This window comes from Leopardus geoffroyi, chromosome E1 (assembly GCF_018350155.1).
Source record: "Leopardus geoffroyi isolate Oge1 chromosome E1, O.geoffroyi_Oge1_pat1.0, whole genome shotgun sequence".
Taxonomy (NCBI): domain Eukaryota; kingdom Metazoa; phylum Chordata; class Mammalia; order Carnivora; family Felidae; genus Leopardus; species Leopardus geoffroyi.
In genome coordinates, this window is record NC_059330.1 from 44283119 (window position 1) to 44300655 (window position 17537).

At 55.5% G+C, this 17537-nt stretch overlaps 1 protein-coding gene across 17 annotated transcripts in view; it reads right to left on the minus strand.

Annotated features, from left to right (window-relative positions):
• Positions 1 to 17537, minus strand: part of MAPT (microtubule associated protein tau) — a 100477-nt gene that overhangs the window by 8037 nt on the left and 74903 nt on the right. For 7 of the 17 annotated variants that reach the window (XM_045489303.1, XM_045489301.1, XM_045489299.1 and 4 more), the window contains 4 exons: positions 16703 to 16756; positions 14133 to 14398; positions 4099 to 4191; positions 629 to 710 (listed from right to left, as the gene is read on the minus strand). In XM_045489303.1, the coding sequence (XP_045345259.1) occupies positions 629 to 710; positions 4099 to 4191; positions 14133 to 14398; positions 16703 to 16756 (495 nt within the window). The remainder of the gene's footprint in view (positions 1 to 628; positions 711 to 4098; positions 4192 to 14132; positions 14399 to 16702; positions 16757 to 17537) is intronic. The other 10 variants (XM_045489316.1, XM_045489300.1, XM_045489311.1 and 7 more) reach the window with 3 other exon arrangements.

The following is a 17537-nucleotide window of genomic DNA, read 5'->3' on the forward strand; positions in this document are numbered from 1 at the left end:
TTTTGTCCACTGCGCTGGCCACATTTTCAGTGCTCAGTAGCCACGTGTGGTTGGGGGCCACCGCACTGGACGGAGCAGGTCTAGAACATTTCCATCAGCGCAGAGAGATCTCCAGATAGCTCTGATTTTCTTGTGGTGTGGGAAGAGGAGCGGGGAGGGAAGCATGGCAGAGCTCCAAGGGCATTTACTGTCGAAACAAAGTCACGGCCGGAGCTTGGCAATGGCTGGCGCAGGCGGTGACGTGTCCCCTGTGTGGGCTGGGAACCAAACTGGAACATCCACAAGCCAGCCTTCGGGAGCCAGATCAGGCCTGTCCCCAGCTCTAGAGGCTCTGTGTGCAGCCTACTTGGAGAACCAGGTTAGGGCTTAGGACCCGCCCCCCCCCCCCCCCCCCCCCCCCCCCCCGTCACGTTGGCTTGGCCAGCATGGCGCCCTGCTCAGGAGTGAGATGGGACAGCCACCCCCTCTCAGGGCCCAGCAAGTTCCACCTTCGATGCTCCCCTCGTCAGCCCAGCCCATCAATCCTTCCCAGCCACTTTAGGAGAAGGTACCACCCAGTCCCGTCCCGCAACCCCACCCCCCCACCCCCCCCCCCGCCCCGACCTTCCCCGCCTTCTGCAAGGGCTACCTGGCTTATGATGGATGTTGCCTAGCGAGCCACATTTGGAGGTCACCTTGCTCAGGTCCACTGGTTTGTACACTATTTGCACCTGGAGGCGGGAGAGGACGAGGGAGAGACAGAGAATAAAACAGGATGACTTAATTACAGGTGTAACCCCACGAAAAGCAGCCGTGTAAGTCCAGGCCCTGCTTGGACGGCGTTTCCTGTCCGCCGCGAGGAAGGCACCCGGTCACGGTGGGAAAATGTGTTGTTGGACTTCCGCCAGCCCTGCCCCAGGGGAGGTGGGTCTTCAGAGAATGACCGTGGGATTGAAGTGCCCTCGGTCCAACAGGGGGAAAACAGGGATATTTGTCACTGCGCAGGGCCCACGCCGTTCGTTTAAAAGAGTCACTGTTTCCTGAGCTGAAAGTGACCCTGCATTCGGTGGGGACAAAGAAAGGAGGGATCCATAGGATCCATTTGTACCGCACTTGGACAATCTTGTTGGACAAGCCAGAAAGCCACGTCTGCTGGTCCTCAAAGAGGAGCGGGCAGAGTGGGGTCGGTCGGTGGGGGCGCTTCCTCCCAGGAGAGGCTCCCACAAAGCCCAGCACCGCAGCAAGTGTGGGGACCTTCGGCAAGCAGCACCCAGAGCGGTTTGGCAGCTGGGAGGTAAGAGCCAGCTGGCACCTGGACAACACAGCGTCCTGGACATTTCGGTTCTCAAGCTCAAGGAGCAAAGCGACAGCAGGAGACGGGCAGACGGCACAGAGGACCCAGCAGGTCAGTCCCCGAGAGACGGAGCACAGCTCGGACACACACAGGGCTCAGAACCAGCCCGGGGCCCAGCACGCAGCCCGGCTGCACTGCCCACTGCCCACCCTCCCGAGGGGAACGACAGCCGCTGAGCGCCCCACCGATCTCAGCCCAAGAACCGACTCCCTGGAGGGGATCCCCCACAGGGACCCCCGCATCGGCAGGTGGGTTTTCTGGAGGAAGCCTCTAGAAAGCCGTGTCTGTGAGGGGGTCCCTGGATGGTCACTGAGGGACACTTCCCAGGGCCTCCAGCAACCACCCGTGTGAGGCCACAAGAGGCCAGTCACCACGGAGTGGGAGCCCGGAGTTACCCAGGAGAGAGATGGCCTCCAGCCAGAGAGCCAGACAAAAAAGGAGGGAGATCTACTTCTGTCTAAATCACCTGGAACAATTCCAAATGATTTTGGTTAATTAAAATCATGCTGGCGTTTGCCACTTCTTGATGGAGAGTTGACCGAGGCCAACAGGCGCCCTTGGCCTGTGTCTATGGAGTGAGGCAAGGGGAGCGCCCAGGTGTGGCAGCCGGCGCCCGTGCAGGTGGACGGGCAGGGGGTGAACAGTCCTGAAGGAACAGGGTCTGGGAGACAGCGCGCTGAGAGGCAGGGAAGGGGCCACGGGAGCTCCTCCTGGCACGAGAGAGAGGGAAGTGAATTCTGTGACCCAGACTTCCCTCTTTCCCCTCAGCCCGGATGAGGTAACCTGGGGAGAGGAGGGTGTGCAGAAGGAGGCAGAGGGGACAGGACTGCCTGAGGGTAGGAGCCAGGGCAGGGGCGGCAGGAGGAGTGGAGGCCCGGGGAGGGAGGAGGCCAGGCCTGGAGTGGCGCCCAGAGCCCGAGGGAGGCAGGGAGGATCCCAAGGTGGACAAGGGAGCTGGGCCTGCCAGCTGGGACATCCCCTCCAGGCTAGGGAAGGGAGGGCCACAAGCCAGAGGCCGGAGGGCCCAGGCCAGGGGTCTAGCGCCCCCAAAACACCTGGCTAGGTGCCCAGAACCCCCAGCAGCCTTCCACCAGGAGAAGAGGTTTCTGTGAAGGTTCCTACTGCAAACCAGCAGTGGCCACGCTCCAAGGACAATGCTCAGGGCCAGCCTGAGATATCCCGCGGCTCTTTGCCAGGTCACATAGGTTAGCCGGAGGCGGGCAGAGAGGGGGGGAGCACAGGAGGTGCCCTCAAGGAAGTCCCCTCATGTCCTGGGCACTGCCATCAGCAGTGGGAATGTACCGTCTGCCCCGAGCTCACGCCTGAAGCTACCTCTGGACCCCACAACCCAGGCCCCACCAGCACAGCCTCCTGCCAGCCGACCAGACAGGAGTTAAACCAGAGAACAGGCCTCGCTCCTCCGGCCAGAGCCAAGGTCTGCAATAGTGCTACCAGAGATCCAGGCGGAGCTAACACAGCAACCAGCACTCTGCGTGGAGCCCACGGTTGTGGGCCAGGGTGGGGGGTGGTCCCCACACCTTCCCCTTCCTTCTGGTAGCAACGGGACAGGAGAGCAGGGTTGGGGACACAGAGGAAAACGCTGAGCAGACACTGGTGAGGAAGCGTTACAGAAGCGTCATGCAGCTCAGGGCGGGAGACAGACTCACATTGCAAGAATAAACCTCGGGGCTGGGCGCAGAGGTGCGGGCCCAGGCTGGGCACGTTCTGGAGAGACAGCCCGCCTGGGGCTACCACTGTCCCCTGCCCCCTGCCACCCTCCTGGCTGCCAGCCAGGAGCAAGGCACCTGCTCTCAGAAACCGTCCCCCCAGCCGGGGGTGGACCTCAAAGGGGCTCGACCCTCCCACTTTGATGTGTTTAAATGTGGTTTCCAGTCAACCCAGAGGCTGGGGTAGGGGCCGCAGAGAAGGGGGGCCCGGCCGTGGGAGGCCCAGTCCGTACCCACGGTGAGTGACCACGGAGTGGCCGGGAGGGGAACAGCAGAGCTGATGGAGTGGGTAGGTGAGAGGTGAGGATGCCAGCCCCAAACCTCAGGGACTCCCCCACCACGGACACCAGGCGTCCCCACGACATTTGGAGGGAGCCTAATATAAAAGGGTCCAAGGCAGCATTTCTCTGTCAACTCCCAAGCGCCGCAGGCAGGGTCCCCTGTGCACTTTTGGGGGCTATTTTTCCCCTGAAGTCTCTGCCAGGAGAGGGGCCGGTTTTACACCTGAGCCGAGGCTTGGGGATCTGCTCGTCCCTCGCAGATGCAGGAGACAAACACGAGCAGGAACTGGACTTTTCCTGCTCTGAGTGAGGACAGCAAAACATCGTGTCTGCTCATCAGAACGGATGTGCCAGCCGCCCACAGGGCTGTCCGTCCACAGGGGACGAGGGGACAGAGCCCAGTCTCAGACGCTGCCCCTTTCCTCCCAACCTCAAACGGGCGGCGGGGCTCCCAGGAGCCCGTGCCGGGTGGTGGGTGGGGTGGAGCCGGGGTTTATGCCGTGAGGACCTGGCCTCCAGGTTTGGGCCAGAGAGAGGCTCAGGCATCCTCCTGTTCTGCATAGGCCGGGGGCCCCACAGGTGCTGGGGTCCCACCCCTCCTAGAACCGTGGACACGGGGGCAGGGAGCCTGGGGGGCACAGACTCTGCCCCCGAGGGCGGTTTATTCTCTGCAATGTCTCGCAAGTGTATATTCTCATGCCGCTTGTTACAAACCAGAACCACGGAACGGGCCCAGGGAAAGTGTGACGATACTCACACTGCCGCCTCCTGGCACGTGTTTGATATTATCCTTTGAGCCACACTTGGACTGGACGTTGCTAAGATCCAGCTTCTTATTAATTATCTGCACCTTTGACAGCCAGAAAAAAGGATGAATGTCACATCACGCCCAGACGCACCTGCTCTGCCCTGACACACTCCGCTTCCTGCCTTGAGGGCGGGGACCAGGCTCCAGGCGGAGGGCAGGAGGTCTGAGTCACAGCTTCCAGGCAGCTCCCCCCCACAGGAAGGCGGTTCCGGAACCGTGAGTGACTGCGGGCGGGGCGGGCTCCACCTCACCGAGCTGGGTTTGCAAAGCACAGCCACTGGGAGGCAGCTCTTCCCTTCACCAAAGGGCTGCACCACGGAGGCCCCCCAGAGGGCACATCTGAGGCCTGGAAACCGCAGCTGAGCGGCCGCCAGGCTGGGCCGGAGCAAGGTGTGCTCGACGACGTGTTTAAATGAATGAATAAAAAGTGCCATCTGTGTCCTCATTCGCACACCCACCAGGCCCGCCAGAACGTTCGCGAGACCTTTCTGCGGCTGTGCTCAAGCCTGTGGGCACTGCGATTACATACAGATCTCCCTCTATTTTAATCCCAGACCCCACCCAGACCTAGAATTAGAATCTCGGTCTCCCCTTGGTGCTTCGGCCGCACGGCGAGGTTTGGGGATCGCTGCCATCACGGGGAAGAGACACAGATGACTCTGGAGAAGACGGGTCCAGACACCCCTCCACGTGAGGGCTTTGCCACCTGGAAGGCAGGGTAGGTGCCTGACCTTCTATCCATCGGCTCGCCCTTGTCCACAAGGCCTCCAGGGGCTTAAAGGGAAGCGGGCACATGTTCCTGAGGAGCTGTGGTCCAGAAACCTGTGGTCCCCCTGTGTTTCTAAGAGGCTTCTCTCTCCAGGCACCAGGGAGGCGGTGCGGGGATATCACTGTTTTAGCGGTGAGTGATTTTTTACCCGATGTGTCTAACAACGGAAATGCACAGACGACCGCGGCACAGAGGAGACGTCCCCGTTACCTCTGCTGGGGCTGGGCGGCCTCTTTCTCACAGGTGTCTTGCCCCACAGGCGCTCCCTGCTTGTAAACTGTGCCTTAGTTTCCCATTCATCGCTGATAACAGCGGCCAACTGGATTTCCGAGTAAGAGCCAGCGTTGCTCTCTGAAACTCTGGCAATGGCACCGAGATCTCAGCGTGGCCGGAGGGGGGGACGTTGCTCCAGAGACGCAGGATCCGTGAGGATGGCTGTGGCTGGGGGTCGGAGCCCTGGCCCGGCTCCTGCGGGTAGAAGGGTCCCAAACTCTGACCCAGGAGCCACAGTCAGCCATCAAGGGTGCCACAGGTCCTCGCAAAATGGGGAAATGAGGACGTGATAGCAAAATTCTGTCCATCCTACTTTTTGGTGTGAAAATGGCCTTTCCTTTATTAAATTATTAGTTATTAAATTACATTGATAGTAGACCATATTTAGCATTTGAGATGTCCTTAGCCTGACGGAATAAAAACAGAGTAATCTTCTCTCGGACCCCATCTCTCTGTTTTTTTCCTTCGTTTTACTGGTCTGGATCTAAAAACCTGGTAAGCACATATCTAACACCCCATTTTTTCTTTCTTTCTTTTTTAATTTTTAATGTTTATTTTTTGAGAGAGAGAAAGAGACAGAGCATGAGCAGGGGAGGGGCAGAGAGAGAGGGAGACACAGAATCCAAAGCAGGCTCCAGGCTCTGAGCTCTCAGCACAGAGCCCAGCGTGGGGATCTCACAGACTGTGAGATCATGACTTGAGCTGAAGTCAGACACTCAACCCACTGAGCCACCCAGGTGCCCCCTAACCTTCCTTTTTCATTTTCTTTTATGTTCCTTTAAAATAAAAAGCTATGGGGGAGCCTAGATGGCTCAGTGGGTTGAGTGTCCGGGTCTTGATTTCAGCTCTGCTCATGATCCCAGGGTCGTGGGATCGAGCCCTGCCTCAGTGTGGACCCTGCTTGGGATTCTTGGGATTCTCTCTCTCCTTCTCTCTCTGCCCTTCTCCCCTACTCTCATGCTCTCTCTCTCTCAAAATATAAAAATAAATAAAATAAAAAGCTATGTATTTTTCATTAGAAAAGTAACGTAACATTATGATTTTGAAAAATAGTTTAAACAAAGCAAAAAACGGTTTTCCTGCCACCCTACCACAACCACAATTTCATTTTGTGATATTCCCTTGAAGTCACACATATATAAATAAAACTACCATCGTGTACATATAAATGGTGGTAATTACTTACATACAATAATGTATCTTGCTTTATCAAGTAACATCATCTCCTAAGCATCTGCCTTGTCTACAGTCATCAGAAGGATTATTCTGGGCACCTGGGTGGCTCAGCCGGTTAAGTGTCTCACTTCCACTCAGGTCATGATCTCACGGTTCATGGGTTCGAGCCCTGCGTCAGGCTCCATGCTGACAGCTCAGAGCCTGGAGCTGCTTTGGACTGATTCTATGTCTCCCTCTCTCTCTGCCCCTTCCGCACCTGTGCTGTCTCTCTCTCTCTCTCTCTCTCTCTCTCTCTCTCTCTCTCTCAAAAAAGAAAAAAAATATTTAAAAAACTTTGTTAAGAAATAATAGGTCCTATTCCATTTTGTGATATCTGTGTGATCAGACACTTGTATCGATTCCATTTTAAATAGCAGAAACAGCCTCACCACAAATATCCTTCTGCAAGGAGCTCTTTCCATATTATGGATTATTTCATAGCAGAGTCCCAGAAGTAGAATTTCTGGGTCAAAGTAATAAATACTCTAAAAATTCTCCGTACACCTCTGCAAGCAGCTTCCTGAAGGGGCTGGATCACTCTACCCTGTGAGCACCGCTGAGAAAGTCCGTTTCACTGCACAGCTCCCAGCATCAGGCATGTAAAGAATCGGTCTGCTTTCTTTGACTTAAATAAATGGGGTTGCATTGTTGGCTTATTCTGCATTTTTTTTTATTACAGAGTTGCTCCTTTGCCCCCCTTTTGCTCATAGGTGACTTTTTTCCTACAAACGTTTACATCTTTATATATTCAAAGTCTTCCTTTGTCTTCTCTTCTCTGTTTTTTTTTTTTTTAACGTTTATTTATTTTTGAGACAGAGAGAGACAGAGCATGAATGGGGGAGGGTCAGAGAGAGAGGGAGACACAGAATCTGAAACAGGCTCCAGGCTCTGAACGGTCAACCCAGAGCCCGACGCGGGGCTCGAACCCACAGACCGTGAGATCATGACCTGAGCCGAAGTCGGCGGCTTAACCGACTGAGCCACCCAGGCGCCCGTGTTGTTTGTTTTAAGGTACACATATTTTGAGGAGGAGACAGAGCACTGCGAGCAGGGGAGGGGCAGAGAGAGAAGGAGACAGAATCCCAAGCAGGCTCTGCCCTGTCAGTGCAGAGCCCGATGCGGGGCTCGAACTCCGGAACCATGTGATCATGGCCTGAGATCACGAGTGGGACGTGCAACTGACTGAGCCACCAGGTGCCCCTCTTCTCTGTTTTTAAACGTAAACACCACCCTCATCTGGGGTGAACGGGTTGGGAGAATATCTAACTCCACCTCATCCTTCGCACCTGCCGTGCCCCTAACTTAGTGACGAGGAGGCCACTTGAGGCCCCAGGAGGTTAAGTAACCTTCTCAAGTCAGTGGTACAACCACAGGCTACCTACCTACCTGCGTGACAACAAAGTTTCGCCCCAGCGGTCCTTAAGCTGGGGTTCTCATACACCAGGTACAAACAACACTCTCTTGTGAGCCTCAAAATTCTCTCCTGCCAGCAAGGGGCTGCAGGGACAGTGCCTCGGCCCCGGCCTGTGCTAGGGCAGCAAATGGAACAGGCTTTCTCACACTGCTTCTTAAGGAGCTGCCGCCACCCTCTGCATAGTATCTTTGAATCCCTTCGGGCCACCCTCAGGTTTTAAGGAATGGGACATGAACTCCTTCTGTGGGGGTCATTTTTTACTCATCACTTTCCACTGGATAAGTCCCAAAAGCAGACTTTGCCTTTCACAAAGGAACTGAAGCTGTTTAGTATTAGAAAACACATGCAAACACATGAAATAGCAAAACAACAAAATTAAAAGGATAATGGTAAAAGAAGCAGAGGTCATCAGGACTGACAATTAGGACATCATTACATTTAACTCCGAGCTTCCTGGAAGCCAAAGCAAAAAGGGAAACCTGATGGGCTACCTAACTCTCCTTATCTGACAATAAAAACCAGTTTTTCAAGGAAGATAACATTATTTTCTGAACTAATCCATTTAAAGAAATTCATCAAATGAAGCAAGTGACATTAAGCAATAATAAGATCTGCAATATACATACAATTTTTTTTAATGTGGCTTTTTCTTATTCCAGTCCCACACCAAAAGAAAAAAAGGGCAGCAAGTTTTTTTGTGGGATTTGGCAATAGACGAAGCAGACCTGACTTACTGTTAGTCGTCAAATTAAGTCAACACCCTTTACAGAATGTTAGATTTACAGAAGGGGGATAAAAGAGTTGGCATTACGAAACTGAAATCCTGAAACTTAATTTCTCAGCTAGAACAACATGTGTGATATTGACCCTCAGCCCTGGCCAGACACTGAAAATCCTCATCAAAGGACAGAACAATGTTTTCAAGGCTCCAAATTTTGATCTCGGGGACTCACAGTCAAGGGAGAATTTCCTGTGGTCAGGTTTTGATCCTAGAGGAGAGGCTCGGGTGGAGGGTGACTAAAGGACATGAAGCTGTCCCAAACCCTCACTGGGCCTTGATCTGATTCCGTTTGAGCTCAGAGCTCTCAAGATGCTCCAGATGGCCCAGTCCTCCCCCAGGAGCTCCCAGGCTGGCCCAGTGTCCACTGGCTGTCCCCGGAAAGGCCTGTCTCCAGCATGGCCTGGTGCTTGGTGGGCCCATCTTGGCTCCACTAGGGTCAACATACCCAGTGCATCTTCAAAATGATGGGATTTATACAAGACTGTTCAGAAAGATGCCATGTGCAGGGGGAGATGCCCAGAAGGTCAGGAAATTGCAGGGCTGTCCCAGGGGAGGGTCCCAGCCCTGTTCTGCAGGACCTGGCACCCTAGCTCAGGTTTAGCTTAGTTATAGCTGGCCCTGACCCAGGAGAGGCAGACTACCCCAGGTACAAATTGACTTAATTTACTCCATGTAAGGGTCTGACGTGTAAAAAAAATTTTTTTTAACATCTGTTCATTTTTTGAGAGACAGAGTGAGACACAGAGTATGAGCTGGGGAGGGGCAGAGAGAGAGGGAGACAGAATCTGAAGCAGGCTCCAGGCTCTGAGCTGTCAGCACAGAGCCCGAGGTGGGGCCCGAACCCACGAACTGTGAGATGATGACCTGAGCCGAAGTCGGACGCTTAACGGACTGAGCCACCCAGGCGCCCCTAGAAGTGTCTGCTTTTTAAAATGAGAACTGGGACTTTGTCACTGACTATAATGAATTTTAAAGATACAGACTTCAGTTCTCCAGGATGGAGACAGACACAGCATTCTGTCGTCATCTTGTGGTTGCCTGGAATATTGCAGCCCAAGGCTTTCAAGGCCCTTCAGCTCCTGCAGGTTTCGGTTCTGCCTGGCCGATCCCAGCCACTGGCCTGAACATCCTCAGAGAACGTGACTTTAGCTCCATCTGCTCAGAACCCACCAGACCACCCCATGTTTGGGCCCCTGTGCCCTTTTCCTGCCATGACTTTGTAATCCTTTCCCACCCTTGGCAGCCACGGGCACTGCTTTGGTTCTCCGGAGCGGGCAGCCTTGGCCCTGAGTGAGCTCCTCCTCTCCCACCCTGGGCGGTCCCTGGGGCCCCCGTGCTTCCCTCTGACACAGAAGGGCTGCTGAGGGCTCTCCGCGGCGTTGCCTTAGCCTTGCTGGGCCCTCACCCGCCCGGCTATTCAACTCTGATTCTCCCAACCTCAGTCCCCAGGACCCACTGACCATGGAGCCTGAGGCTGGTTCCCTGCGGGCAGTGCCCTCCTCCTTCTCTGTCCTCTCCTGTCCTGTCAGGGCAAACTCCCAGCTGGTTCACCGCAGACCCAGCAGGGACCTCCCTCTATCGGCTGTCAACCCCCCTTAGCTCTTGTGTAAAGGAACAAAACTCCAGCCTAAACCCACGTGCCCCTGGCCACCCCAGCTCTGCGACTTCTAGTTTTATTCTGCTTTTGGTCTGAACATCTCCAGGGTGTAGTTTCTCACTGTCTTCCTTTGGCCCATGTGCCTGGCACTCAAAGACCAACGATGGTTCCAAAACGGGCCCGTCCTGTCTTTTCTGACTTGCTGGTGACATATCACATTGCGGGGGACAGTCCATAACACAAGTGACCCTCAGTGATGCTGGTCAAGTGACCCTCAGTGTGGTGACCCTCAACCCTCACTGTGGGGGACCCTCAGTGGTGTGGGTTTAATTTAATTCCTGGTATTTAAAAATTTCCCCTTTCAGTTACACGGACTTTCTATGTCCTTCTGTTTTTTCTTTTAATGTGGGCTGGGACAAACAGGGCTGGGACAAACCCAGAGCGGGGCTGCGGGACACAGGGGCTGGCCTGGGTGGGGAACGAGCCTACTGAGGCAGGTGGAGGGAATCTGAAAACAGACAGGGTCAGGACTGAAAGGAAAAACCAGCCATCAGATCCAGGGTGCACAGGAGACCCTAGTAGTGGGGGTTGAGGCCAGAGGCCTGCAGGTTAAGAATTTGGGGACACTGGGCCTCAGCCTGCACATTGGGAACATCTAGGGAGACTCCCCGGGAGATCCTAATGGGCCGGGGGAAGGCTCTGGCACCAAGATTTTTCAAACAACCTACCCCCCGGCCCTCAGGTGATCCTCTGGCAGTCAGGCGGAAGGGCTGCTCCCCCAGGGAGCTGTATGCTTGTCTGCGTGGCTGGCCTGCCTTCCCTTCTCCTCCAGCCCCTGGTGGATTCAGCTGGTTCTGTTAAAGTGGCCAAGTGCTTAACTGTGATTTCAAAAATAATTTCGTTCTGGGGCGCCTGGGTGGCTCAGTCGGTTAAGCGTCCGACTTCAGCTCAGGTCATGATCCCACGGTCCGCGAGTTTGAGCCCCGTGTCGGGCTCTGTGCTGACAGCTCAGAGCCTGGAACCTGCTGCAGATTCTGTGTCTCCCTCTCTCTCTGCCTCTCCCGGGCCTGTGCTCTCACGCACACGCTCTCTCTCAATAAATAAACGTTAAAAAAAATAATTTCATTCCGGACTCTTCAAGCAATACCTGCTCACGACAGCAAATCGTGAAAACAGAGCGACAGCAAATCGTGAAAACAGAGCGAAGTACAGAGCAGTAAACAGGTGTTTTGCATTTTTTTTCCAACCACTGATTTACATCAATCCTCTGCGGTTTTCGGTCCCTGCAGGTTTGCAAACTGAACCCTTTACCTCCTCCTTCGGTGTGAGCATCTATGCAGGGAGCTGCGTGGTTCTTCAGACTCACAGCGCTGACCCTTTTGCAGCGTAAACACCCACAAAACTTGCCGCATGCAGGACACTGTGGGACGCCACAGGGCCCCCAAAGGTCTCAAGGAGACCTCAGGAGACCTGCAGTCGGGGCCTTTTGAAGGCCTTCTCTGTGGATCCCATGTGCCTTCTTCTTTCCTGTTTCTTTTCCCTTCATTCCCCCCCCCCCCCCCCCCCCCCGGGAGATTAGTGTTGCTCTTTGTCATGGCTGAAGGTTTCTTTGTTTCAGAAAATTTTCCGGGTTTTCCATGGGATTTAAGAGAAGCTGTTACTCCTCCCTTTGCCACTTTCCTGCCTCCTCCCCCAAAGAGTCCTGGATAGTTGCCCTCTCCCCTTTAACCCTTCGGTAGACGTGGACAGCTTTGTGCCTGCGCCCCAAATTGGGAGCATTTCCACGCTGAGCATTGGTTGCTGGCTCCCTTCCGCTGGACTCCTCTTCCCCCACAGACGGGGCAGTCCTGGGTGCAAGGGGCAGATGCCGGCCCTGGAAGGGTGTCCAGTGGGACATGCTCAGCCCCGGCCCCGAGTTCTCTGCAGAACTGCTGGAGCCAGGCCAGGAGCACCCACACTTTCCAAGCCGGTGTCGGAGGAACTCAGGGCTGGTAGGGGTGCAGCCTGAGCTGGTGGGGGTACAGCCTGGGCTGATGCAGGTGCGGCCTGGGGCCAGCAGGAAGAGGTGAGTGTTTGCTGCTGTGTGACAGCCCTCGGGCTGGAGATGCTGATGGTGACAGTTTCTCTCTTGCAGTGACGAGTCATTGTGAGATGCTGGTCACAGCCACCATCTTCTTGTAGGTGCAGGACTGGCCGTGTGGGTGTTTTGTTTTTCCTTTTTCAAAGCGAGGAGCAAATGGTCACTTTATGCCGTGAGAACAGGGCACACACACCAGACGCCGTCGGTGCTGAGGGGCCTGTGCGACCACCAGTGGCCAACACCCCACCACCTTGGAAACACTGTTCCTGCAGATCCCTCTGCCGAGAACCTCCCGGAGGGGCCAACTTCAAGTCAACACCCCGGCCGCCCCAGCTTCCAGCCCCTTCTGGAAGGAGATGGGCATCTTTACAAGGAGCAGCCAAGGCAAACACTGCAGAAAAGTAAACACGGGAAGTAAACAAGGCCAACTCTGTGGACCAAAGACCAGTGGCCATGAGACCCAGGGCTTTACCCCGGCAGGCACCCAGGCCTCCCGACTGGGCAGGACTCTACAGCCCCGGGATGGGAAAGGCCAGGGAGAGGTCCTGAGGCTCCATGGGGACCAAGGCACAGGGTTTCAATTAAGGCACCAACATGGACAGAAAGCCCTGAGACGCCCTCCCCTCACGGTGACCCAGACGCCAGCCAAGAGTGATAAATAACGTCAATACTGCAAAGGCCCCCGCTGTGGGGGAGGCGCATGGTTCTAACTAAAAGGGAAACATTGGTTCCGGATGCCGTAATGCTCCCCCAGCACAGCCAGAGGCTCGTCGCCCCCAAGACGGCCCAAGCCCAGGAGGCCAAACACATCTGTGCTCCTAAGAGCGGAGTCGTGGTCCTCTGTCCCCCATACATGCCACCTCTTCTCCCTTCTCCACTCCCCTTCCTGGTGCTGGAGGGGGAGACAGGCTGTTACGGGCCGGCCCGTGTCCCCCAAAATTCATATGCTGATGTCTTAACTCACAGTGCCTCAGAATGCGACTGTATTTGGAGATGACATCTTTAAAGAGGTGGGCCCCTATCCAGTATGACTGGTGTCCTTCCAGGAAGGAGAGACTGGGACACAGAGGCACCAGAGAAAAGACCACGTGAGGACACGAGAAGGCAGCCATCCACAAGCCAAGCAGAGACCTCATAAAACACCGGTCCTGCTGATAACCTTGATCTCGGTATTCTGGCCTCCGGAACTGTGAGGAAATAAACCTCTGTTATATAAGCTGCCCGGTCTGTGGTATTTTCTACGTCAGCCTTAGGACACTCATACAACGGGGGGGGCAGGAACATGAAGAGGAGGAAGGGGGTCCAGGTCAGTCCCTATCTCCTACCACCTCACGCCCTTGGACGCTCACGTCTCTCCACCTTTAGGAAACCCAAAGATTTCAATGAGCGCCCACCGGCTCTGAGGAATTGCTTGTTCCAAACGGCACCCCAAATTTCCTCAGAACTGAGGATTTGAGAGAAACCTAACCTAACGTCTAACGAATGCCAGAGGCACTCACCTATAGACTGCTTGCATCATGTTCTAAATATAAGGTTGGGGAACCTCTGCGGGTGCCTCCACTTTGAGAACGCCCAGGCTTTACCCCACGGAGAGACAACCAACCCTGTCGTCTCAGAGGCCCAAACAGGAAAGGAAAGAACCAGTACTTTCTCTCCCCTGAGCAGGGAGAGCACTCACGGCTTGGTGGGGACGCCCAAACACAATGGAACCATGACGTGCTGTCTTTCCTTGAAGAGATCCGGGAGGGACTGGGGTGCCATGTGAGGTGAGAGTCACTGTGGGGGGCACCCACACACCTTCTCCTGGTTGTCCTGGGACGGGCACACACCCAGCCGGCCTCTGAGCGCCCTTACCTTCCCGCCTCCTGGCTGGTGCTTCAGGTTTTCGGTGGAGCCGATCTTGGATCTGACATTCTTCAGGTCTGGCATGGGGACGGGGGCCGTCTGCAGGCGGCTCTTGGCTGAAGATGGCGACTTGGGTGGAGTGCGGACCACCGCCACCTTCTTGGGCTCCCGGGTCGGCGGGGTCGGCAGGGACGGGGTGCGGGAGCGGCTGCCGGGGGTGCCTGGGGAGCCGGGGCTGCTGTAGCCGCTGCGATCCCCAGATTTCCCAGATTCACCTGGAGAGAGAGGAGGGGGTGAGCCCAGTGCTTGGGGTGGGTGGGAGCCAGCAAAGGGCCAAGGGCGGGGGGGGGGGGCTGCCTGTCCTGAGGGCCCACTCCCAGACTCTGAGCCAGTTAGGCAGGTGGGAACAAGGCCAGAAGCTCAGCTAAACCAGCAGGAGGCTGTCCTTGCTCTCATTTCCAGAGAAATGTCTCTTCCTCTGGGCCTTGTTGCTTAGGGACCGAGATTCCCTGTTTCCCAGAGAAGCAAGAGAGTGGTCACCAAGGACCACCCAGTAGCCTTCCCCGAGGGGACCATCTCTGCCCCACGGCCCTGGAGTCAAGAGATAGATTCCAACACGCTGTGTGGTCCCAGAGAAGTCATGTTCCCTCTCAGAGCTCAGGGGCCTCGACTCAAACAGGGAGAGAATTATAATGCCGCAGTGAGGGGCGCCAGGCACGGATGCCTTGTAGATGTGCTTTGTAAAACTAGCACAATTCTACATGGCCCTTCCCTGAGTAAGGGTGACACGGTGACAGGACCAGGGGGGTGCCCTTGTCTGGGTCTATTAGACCCTTTGCCCACTGGGTGGCTTCTAAGCTGTTCAGCAAGTTCAAGGCCTCTATCCCAGCAGGCCCCTGCGCACACTCCCTGACTCCTCTGTGGTGAGTGGGGTCGACGAATGTACGCCTGCTTCGTGGCCAGCCGTCTCTAGCTCTCCGGACAAGCCACGCTGCCTCGTGCCGCCGTGCCCTCCCCAACAGCTCCTTCCCCCACTGCGCCCATGTGCGGTGATCCCTGCACCTTTGCAAACTTTTAGGAAGGCTGCTGGGACTGTTCTCTCCCTGACAGACTCAGTCCCGGGCTCCCTAGCAGCTTCCCCCCTGCACTTCCCATGCCCCTGCCCACTCCATAGTTACTATTCCCTCTGCCCCATGAAGCAGTGTTTCTCCAAGTGTGGCCCAGGGGCCCCTGCATCAGAACGTCCAGAGCCTCGAGTCAGAAATGAGACCCATAGGATGCAGATCCCTGGGGCCGTCCAGACCTGGCATGACGGAGCCTCCTGGGCTGAAGGCCTGTACTATGGGTTCTTCCCAAGCTCCCAGGAGAATTCCTTCTTCTTCTTCTTTTTTGTTAATGTTTAGTTATTTTTGAGAGACAGAGAGAGCCCCCACTTGCGGGGGAGGGGCAGAGAGAGGGAGACAGAATCCGAAGCAGGCTCCAGGCTCTGGGCTGTCAGCACAGGGCCGCACATGGGGCTTGAACTCGTGAACCATGAGATCATGACCTGAACTGAAGTGGGACGCTCAACCCAGTGAGCCACCCACCCAGGTGCCCCCCAAGCTCCCTGGGGACTCCTGAGCACAATGGAGTCTGACAGCCACGGGGCTGAATGCTGTGCCGGTGTGAGGGCCCGGCTCCCCTCAGCTTTGGGGGTGTCTGGGCTCTACGGCCGCCTCCAAGCTTCCCAGATCCCTTGGCCCCTTGCGCCAGGAACCTTCTGTACCAAACAGGGACCTGTAGGCTCCAGCCTGGAGAAGGATGGCTCTTGGTTGGAAGCACCATGTGGCAGCAAAAAGGCGACTTCTCCCATCAAGAGGACAGCCACCCCCATTTTTTTGAGTTTGAATTTCCACATCTGTTGGATGTTCCTGATGTCATCAAGCTCTGGCAACAGGACAGATGAAGTTTTTTTTTCCTCCTTTTCCACATGGGGAAACAAGAGACAGGGCCTCCGCTCCAGGTTCAGCCCCCTGTCCCGCCCCCCACCCCCCAACCCGGCCTCCAGGCACACAGGCTGATCACTGGGCTTGGTGTTAGTTACAAACCCTTTCTGCGCCACGTAATTGCACATTGACCGTGGGCAAACCACTCAGCCTCCTAAGCCTGTATTCCCATCTGGAAAATGGGGAGAGCGGTCACAGCCCACAGTGCTGATTTGAAGGCTGGATGTAGTAACAGGGGGGAGTGTTTAATACATGTGTGTTTAATAAATGCCCGCAGGAATTTCACACCTAAACCTTGGTCCAAGCTTCCAGCACCCACCAGCAGCTGGAGACACATGCTCCCTGCCCCCACCAAAGCCTCAGCTGGAGTAAACGAGAACACGCAGGAATAAAAAGGCCCATCAGACAGACACATCTGCATATGCCACACACGAGGAGCAGGAGTTCTGACGGTTCTGCGTTCAGGTTCAACGTGTGAAACGCACGTTTCAGAAGCAGGTCCTCTCCCCTCCGCTCTAATAACCTAAGCCAGCAAATGGCCACACACGAAAAGCAAAGTGCCCCACGGGGCACTCAAAGCGGCCTCAGAATTACCTCGCTCAGATTTTGCCCCTGCGGGGGGTGGTTTTCTCTGCACTTGCTTGGTAGCTTAAAAAGAAAAATCCACAGGAAGCCTCATTATAATGAAGCTTAAACAGGGCCTCAGTGAGCTCTTCATGCTGTCTGTAGGCACCAGCCATGCCCAGCCAGGCCAGACGGCGGAAGCGAGCTGGGCAGGGAATATGTTCAGGGAGGAGGGGTCCCGACTGGCAGGAGACAGGGCGAGGTGGCCCGCAGGGGAGATGTGCGCACCAGGAAGCTGCCACCCAAAAGCAGGTAAGACCCGAAGAGAAATGCTTGTTCCCAGCTGTGTGAGTCAACTAGCTTAAGGCCAAGTAAAGAAAAGCAGGATCAAAATCACTTTCAAAATCCAATCACAATTCTGTGAATTACCCTTGTTATCAAATGAATTACATCCAAGGAGAAACAACCAATGCGTGTTAATGAGCAGTCGTCCTCTCAGGCACCACCCCAGGGCAAAGCAGGCAAACACCACAGCAAAAACACACACACACCGAGGGCTCCGAGCTCCCTGCCTGGGCCAGCGCAGGGCGGAGAGACCACTGACTAGTCCAGGCCTCTCGAGACCCGTACAACATCCACAGGCCCCTGAGCACCTCCTTAAAATCAACACAGGCCAGATGCCCCTTGAGTTGTGCAGAATCTAAACCCAGTTGCCTGGGACAGACCCCCGGGGGCTGTGGGAGAGCCTGGCTGTCTCCCATCCCCCAAAGAAGGCAACTCTACACTTTATAGCACCACTAGGAGCAGGAGCGGAATCACTCCCTGCCTGGTTCCCCAAACTAACTGGGTTTACTCACACGGGCAC